We start from the raw sequence: 7,337 nt of genomic DNA, 5'->3' as shown, positions 1-7,337 counted from the left end.
GCGCCCACCGGGACCCTTCCTTCCTCCCCGGGCCTGGTTGGCGGAGGCGCCTTCCCTTGGCGGTGGCTTGTGGCGAAGCAAGGCCTCAGGTCTCGGTGCCACACCGTGCGGCAGCTGAGCGTTTGAGAGGTTTTTTTTTTCTTTTTTTCACCTTTAGAAAGTTAAAAAATGAAGAAGTTTGTGGCACCCGTGATCCAGGACAACCCCTCCGGCTGGGGCCCGTGTGCTGTGCCCGAGCAGTTCAAGGACATGCCCTACCAGCCTTTCAGCAAAGGAGACCGCCTGGGCAAGGTACCTGTGCCCTGCTGGGCCGTGAGCTCTGGGCCCTGCTGGGCCCCCCTGCACGCTGCCTCCCGTGCTCGCTTTCGTTACCCTGGCTGCTCCTCCGGCACCCTTGGCAGCACGTCCTAACGCACTGTGAGCACCTAGCAGGGCTGGCAGGCAGAGGTGGGAGTCAAAAGGGTTAGACCTGGAGCATATGTTGTGTTAATGCTTACTCATAACTGTTTATGCTCGTTCTTAGGTGGCCGACTGGACAGGAGCCACGTACCAGGATAAAAGATACACAAGTACGTTTGGTCTGCTGGCTATTCTTGGGGTTTATGTGTGGTCTGCTGGCTGTTCCTGGGGTTTATTTTCTGCAAGCTTCCTTCCAAGCGTCGTTCCTGCTTTCATGTCTCATACCCACCCTGTAATTACCTGCGCGCCTCAGCAAGACAGGCAGCTTACTTTAGGAAGCATGCTTTACCCTTGGGAGAGCTCTGTGGGGCTCTCCCTGTCCTTGGGGCTTACTCTGGGTTTTTGTACTGCCTGGGCTCATAAGGGAGGTTTGGAGGGGGAGTAGACATGCAGGTGTAAGGCAGGAGTCCCAGTTTAGTTATCGGACTTAGGTGAAGGCAGCTGGGGAGAGAAGGAGGCAAAGCATCAGGGTTTTTTGTTAGGACCTTGGTGCTGAGATGCTTTGTTTTGTTTCCAGACAAGTACTCGTCGCAGTTTGGTGGTGGAAGCCAATATGCCTATTTCCATGAGGAGGATGAGACCAGCTTCCAGCTGGTGGACACGGCCCGGACGCAGAAAACGGCGTACCAGAGGAACCGTATGAGGTTTGCACAGGTAGTGTGTCCATGAGACAGGATCAGAGGGAGCTTCAGCAGCACAGGATTCTTCCCAATTGAAACCTGTTCCTTTTTCTTTCCGTCATTTCTGCAGAGGAACCTTCGGAGAGACAAGGACCGTCGGAACATGCTGCAGTTCAGCATGCAGACACTGCCCAAGAGTGCCAAGCAGAAGGAGAGGTGAGGCTGCAGAGACGAGCATGCCGAGCTTGAGTTGGAGTCCGTGAACATACTGTTGATGAATTTGCAAACTTACAGTAACAGAATCTACTGGAGCAAACAGCAAAGAATTTCAGGATGTTTTGAGTCCAATGTTCTTCTGGTGTCAGTAGTACTTAAAAGCATGGATTTCAAATGGCTACCTGATAATTTAGGAGAATTTTTTAGTTGTGTTTAGAAAGTAATGATGGCATTCTAAGGAGAGTATCCTTTCTGAAAACTGCATTTCAGTCTTCAGGTAGAACTATATAAAGAGCTACTCAGAGCAAAGAACAGACTTTTTAATGCCTTGGGCGTCTTGATCAACAGATGGCTCAACAAATGTTTCAGCAGCTTGGTGTCTGAAAGCAGTGCTCCTCTGGTAGTGGTTTGGAAGTGGAGGAGTGGTTGTGGCATATAGGAATCATGGCTTTTCTCACATTTGTCATTTTAGAGATCGTTTGCGCCTACAGAAGAAGTTTCAGAAGCAGTTTGGAGTGAGGCAGAAGTGGGACCAGAAATCACAGGTAGACAAACTGATGAGCATTGTGCCCCCTCTGACGGTTAGGTTTCTGTGGCTGCGCTCACAGGGCAGCTCCTCTTGCACAAATCCTGATGTGTCTCCATTTCCCTCTGTACGTGTGCCCCCTCTGGCTGCACAGCAGAAGCCTCGTGACTCCTCTGTTGAAGTTCGCAGCGATTGGGAGGTGAAAGAGGAGATGGATTTCCCTCGGCTGATGAAAATGCGCTATCTGGAGGTGTCAGAGCCACAGGACATGTGAGTGCCTCCTTGAAGTGACTGGATTTTTGGAAAGTGGGAGTTCAAGGGTCTCATACCTGGTCCCAATGTTCTCATTGAAGTACCAAAACCAAGGGGAGGTAATGAAAAACCCAGCAGGCCCTGTGTGGTTCATGGGTGGTGTTATCTGTAAGAGGGGTATCCAGATGGTCCTCTTATTTTTGCAGAGAGTGCTGTGGAGCCCTAGAGTACTATGACAAAGCCTTTGACCGCATTACAACAAGGAATGAGAAGCTCCTGAGGAGCATTAAGCGCATCTTCCATACCGTCACCACTACGGATGACCCAGTTATCCGAAAGGTACCTACCAGTTTATGAAACTCCCTGTGGGCTGTTGTTGGAGACCAGCTGTCACCGTCAGACCAAAGGGCAAAAGCAAGAAGCATTAGCTGGTAGCAGTGGTATCGGTATTTTTCTTAGGTGGAAGGCAGAGCTAGATTAATGCAGAGTTAGGAACACTGGCCAAGGAAAAGCTCCAGTTCTGGAAGGGTGAGCAGACCAGTACTTGAGCTATGTTGGGAAGAAAACTTAGGTCAGAGACATGATCCTTGGGCCTTGCTTTTGAAGGTGAGGAAGGCTCAGACATTTCTTTCTTGTGACTTGATTTGCGGTGAGAAGCTGTGCATTTTCCAACAGAATTAATATTTCGTAGCAGTTTCTTACTTTCCCCTTGTGTGAGTGAGGGTGGGCCAGGATTTCTGGGTAGTACCTCACGATTTGCTGGCAGTCAATGGGGTGCTTACCAGTACAGCTTTCTCAGTCAGAACAGCAGAAGTCAGTGATCTGGTTTGCTAGCACTTCTTGTCCTACGGAGGGAAGGGGTATCTATTTTTATTGCTGAAACAGTTTTCTCCTCCTTCAATATTCACAGCTAGCCAAGACACAAGGGAATGTGTTTGCCACAGATGCCATCCTGGCCACACTGATGAGCTGCACTCGTTCTGTCTATTCCTGGGATATCATTGTCCAGAGAGTTGGATCCAAGCTTTTCTTTGACAAGAGGGACAACTCAGATTTTGGTGAGGAAAAGTCCTGAAAGGAATTTCTGCAGCTGTAGGGTCCAGTTTTCTTCATGCTTATTTAGGTGTCCACACTGAGCCCCCTGAACAAGCTTGTTACTGCAGTATGTGTGTTAGCTGTGTGGGGAACTTCAATATTGATCTGCTCTAATGTGGGGCTAGAAATTCACTAAAGCTGACATAGTTACTCCCCCCAGTATAACCATTTGCATCTGGTTTTCTTCCCAGACCTCCTGACAGTGAGTGAAACAGCCAATGAACCACCACAGGAAGAAGGCAACTCTTTTAATTCTCCACGCAACCTGGCCATGGAAGCTACCTACATCAATCATAACTTCTCCCAGCAGTGTCTGAGGATGGTAAGGTAGAACTGTGATGAGTAGAGGATCTGTGTTCCAGAGTCTCAAGAAGAGACTTCATTAAGGCTGCTTTAATACAGAACAGAAGCATTTTAATTGACAGTTGTGTTATACCAGTGGTCTTTCAGTTTTGAAAGAGGTGGGATTATTTCTGGTGAGCAGTGTGACTTTGTTGTAGAAAGGTTTTCACCTTGATTTCACAGAGAAATCATCCTACTCCCGTTGATGATGTAGACAGGCTTCTCAGTACACTTAATGAAGCCTAAGTGGCAGTACAAGTACTGCTTATAGTGCTGTGACTAATGTGGGCATGAGGCTTTCATCAGCTGTCTTAATGTTTTGGTGTTTCTCTACATAAGGGAAATCAGCTCCTGTTGCTGTAAAAGAATATTTTTCTGATGGAGGAAAGCTGTCTCCTAACATGCTCTGCTGTTTTCATCTTCAGGGAAAGGAGAAGTACAAGTTTCCTAACCCAAACCCCTTTGTGGAGGATGACATGGATAAAAATGAAGTAGCCTCTGTTGCATACAGGTAAGTTGATATTTCTGATGCCCGGGTTTGGCAGAGAGGGGCAAGATGTCAATGTGATACGGAGGCAAAACAGGTTGGGAGTGTTATTGATAGAAGCTTTACCTTGAGAGGTATTCATGGATGACCTCACAGTGAAAAGATAAAGGAGGAGAGGATTTTGCTGAATGCTTACATGTATCTGGAAGAGAACAAAGGTCAGAAATAACCAGCTGGATTGTTTATTGGCAGGTACCGAAGGTGGAAGCTGGGAGATGATATAGATCTCATTGTCCGCTGTGAGCATGATGGAGTGATGACAGGAGCTAATGGAGAAGTGTCATTCATCAACATCAAAACACTGAACGAGTGGGATTCGAGGGTGAGGAAGAACAGGATACCCAAGCTAGCTCTAACTGCTTCACTGCTGCCTGACATGCCAGGTACAGCAGGGAAGATGAGACAAACATCTGGCAGTGTTCCCCAGGTGTTACATTCCACTAAGGAGTATAACTTTGGTAGACAAGCAATGCTGATGTGGTTCTCCCCTAAATGTGAGGTAGCTGGCTTGAACGCTCTTGTCTCCCTGGGTGTTCAGCATAGTAGCCAGTCTGTTCTTATGGTTCTTTTTAGAATTCTTTCCTCACGAACTACCCTTTCTAACCATGCCACAAATGTTGAGCAATCCCAGCTGTTTGCATTTCTCCCTTCCCGGTGCAAGAGCTTTCTCTGTAGGCTGCAGTTCACACTCCCTCACGTGGTACCACAGGGTAGACAGGTCCCCTATGTGATGACAAGGTGGATGAAGAGATGGCAGCTGCTGGCTTGTCAGGCTGACCCTGGTTCTGATTCTCCTCTCAGTATTGCAATGGGGTGGACTGGCGCCAGAAGCTAGACTCTCAGAGAGGGGCTGTCATTGCCACGGAGCTGAAGAACAACAGCTACAAGCTGGCCCGCTGGACATGCTGTGCACTGCTGGCTGGATCAGAGTACCTTAAACTCGGGTAAGGCAGGTTGTTCACACCAAATGTCTTCCAGGTGCATTTTCCATTATTAAACTTGGTGTATGGCTGAGTGAAGCATTTACAGAACAAGTAATCCTAAAATCGCCCAGTGTTTGAGTGGCCAAAAAAGGAAAGTTTGTGGTGAGTGCACCAACCCTAGTGTAAGCGCTTCCCTTCACCATCCAGCTGTGACTGACCCCAGCACGAGGGACAGGTGGCCTGTGTGGGCTCTCAGCCTCTTCGCTGTGATCACCAACAAGGGAAATAAATACAGTGACTGTGGTGCCTGTCAGGAATCTGATTGAGATCCTCAGTGCCCTGATACTGAGAAATTAAATGGTGGGGGGGGATACAGCCGCACCTTTTTTAAAACTGTCAGCTTAAAATCAGATGAGTACTGCAGGTAGTGAACAAGAGGCTTTTGCTAAATGAATTCTAGTGGTTCTGCAACCCTCAGTTCCATCCACAGACACAGAATGGATTCTTTTCCATCTTTTTCATTCCAAACTCCCAGCTAATCATGCCATTTCTTAATTTTATCTGTGGGGCTAATTCTTCTTTATCTTTTGTACCTCTCCATCCGATTTGGGGATTTCCAGGTGCTTTGCGGATTGGCAGTTTGTAGCCAAGAAATCCTCTTAGCTTTCAGTGTTAGAGTATTGGGATTTTTCAGCCCAGAAAACAAAAATAAGATGATCACGCTGCATTTCTTGCTGATGTTCTGTCTGGGCGTAATCTCCTGATACCCCTCTGGTTTCTTCTTGCCCCCCTAGGTACGTATCCCGTTACCATGTGAAGGATTCTGCCCGCCACGTGATCCTGGGCACACAGCAGTTCAAGCCAAATGAATTTGCCAGCCAGATTAATCTGAGCATAGAGAACGCCTGGGGCATCCTGCGATGCGTCATTGACATCTGCATGAAGCTGGATGAGGGCAAGTACCTCATCCTCAAGGATCCCAACAAGCAGGTGATCCGCATCTACAGTTTGCCTGATGGCACCTTCAGCTCTGATGAAGATGAGGAGGATGAGGAGGAAGAAGAGGAAGAGGAAGGTTTGTAGCATATTTGGTGCTGTATGCTTTGAAGTGATGTTCTAGTCTGGATGAGAAGGGGTGATGTATGATGACGACCAGAGCTCAAGGATCAGATCTGACCAGTGCAATGGCAGGAGAGGAATGAGGCTGGAGAATGTGTGGTCCCAAGGATGGGGCTCTGTTAAAAAGGTGTGGGTGACATTGGGTGTACTCAGCTGGAGGAAAAACAGCACAGAGTTGGAAATGCGGATGTTGTGCCTCTGTACAGATACTTGATGAGGACTGATTCTAGCAGGGGTTGGGGGGAGGTCCCACAACCAGAGCACTGTCTGGCAGAACGAAGCCTGCCAAGAAGCCCTTCATTCAGCAGCCCCAAGGTCTGCAGGAGTGGGTGGGTGCCAATTTCTGTTGGTACTGGGATATTTTTTGACTGCAGTTTTAGAAATGGCAGTGACTATGAGGTGACACGTTTAAAACGTGTGGTGACAGAGCGCAATTGAGGGAACATGGTGAAGGCTTTTCTGAAGTGACTCTTGAAGCTGAGCAATCACTGGCTGGTCTGGATGCAAGTTTTAGAGGATCAGTGGTGCCCAGTGGACAACTACTGCCTTCCCTTTGCTACCTAAAACCATCTCTGATGTGCTCCACTGAGAGAGGGAAACATCCTAGAGCTCTTGCTTCTGTGATAGGAAAAATATCTCCCAGATTATTTTTAGGTTGTAAGCTTAGCCCGGCTGCTCTGGATTTTATTATGGGAATGTTAGTTCGGTTGCTGTGTAATTTGCTTAGGAATGTAAATTGTTTATGATGAGTGTGTGGTCTTGGCTGATGGGCAGTTTGTTGAGAAGCTGGACAGGGGCAAGGAGACAGTTGGAGATGGGATGAATCTCCCTGAGTGACAGCCTTGGTTTTTTGTGTTCCTTGTGGCATTTCCTTGACAGCGAGGGTTTAATTTCGGGGTTTTCTTCCCCCAGCAGCATTCACTGAATTTCTGCTTCTCTTCTTTTTCAGAGGAAGAGAGCTGAACCCTGCAACCAGCACCGAGGGGCTGCAGTGCCCGGGCAGCCCCAGTCCCGGGGCTGGGCTGTGGCTGTACCTTTGCCCCGACTGTGCTGCACATCGACCATAAACGGGGGAAAGCGGAATAAAGTTGATTTTGCCGACTGCCGGCGCTGTTTGTGTGTGTGCCTGGTTCGGCTGTCCCCCGCGGTCACGGCTCCGTCCCGCGCCTGCTCCTTTAAGCGCCGCCCGCCCCCGGACACGTGGTGCGCGCGCCGCCATGGTGCCGGCGGCGGGAAGC

General features: G+C 48.7%; 1 protein-coding gene across 2 annotated transcripts; it reads left to right on the top strand.

The window, feature by feature from the left end:
* The first annotated feature begins 9 nt into the window (after nt 1-9).
* EIF3D (eukaryotic translation initiation factor 3 subunit D) lies at nt 10-7,205 on the top strand. 2 transcript variants are annotated; one of them, XM_031057686.1, is made up of 14 exons: nt 10-291; nt 524-569; nt 977-1,113; nt 1,210-1,295; nt 1,768-1,840; nt 1,979-2,091; nt 2,280-2,412; nt 2,984-3,131; nt 3,360-3,490; nt 3,936-4,021; nt 4,250-4,379; nt 4,859-5,001; nt 5,775-6,055; nt 7,049-7,205. In XM_031057686.1, the coding sequence occupies exons 1-14, from the start codon at nt 169-171 to the stop codon at nt 7,060-7,062; spliced, it is 1,644 nt and encodes a 547-aa protein (XP_030913546.1). In that variant the 5' UTR covers nt 10-168; the 3' UTR covers nt 7,063-7,205. The 2 variants fall into 2 exon arrangements, with proteins under 2 accessions (XP_030913546.1, XP_005421868.1); XM_005421811.2 differs by having other exon boundaries at nt 1,976-2,091.
* The last annotated feature ends 132 nt before the right edge of the window (nt 7,206-7,337 follow it).

The sequence above is a fragment of the Geospiza fortis genome, unplaced genomic scaffold (assembly GCF_000277835.1).
Source record: "Geospiza fortis unplaced genomic scaffold, GeoFor_1.0 scaffold173, whole genome shotgun sequence".
Classification (NCBI taxonomy): Eukaryota; Metazoa; Chordata; class Aves; order Passeriformes; family Thraupidae; genus Geospiza; species Geospiza fortis.
The sequence above is the reverse complement of the archived record's forward strand: the minus strand, read 5'-3'. Positions and strand labels throughout refer to the sequence as shown.

Coding starts and splice junctions, on each gene's coding strand:
- EIF3D (XM_005421811.2), top strand. CDS start 169: ATGAAGAAGTTTGTGGCACCCGTGATCCAGGACAACCCCTCCGGCTGG. Junction 570..976: donor CCAGGATAAAAGATACACAA/GTACGTTTGGTC, acceptor TTTTGTTTCCAG/ACAAGTACTCGTCGCAGTTT. Junction 4,022..4,249: donor GTAGCCTCTGTTGCATACAG/GTAAGTTGATAT, acceptor GTTTATTGGCAG/GTACCGAAGGTGGAAGCTGG.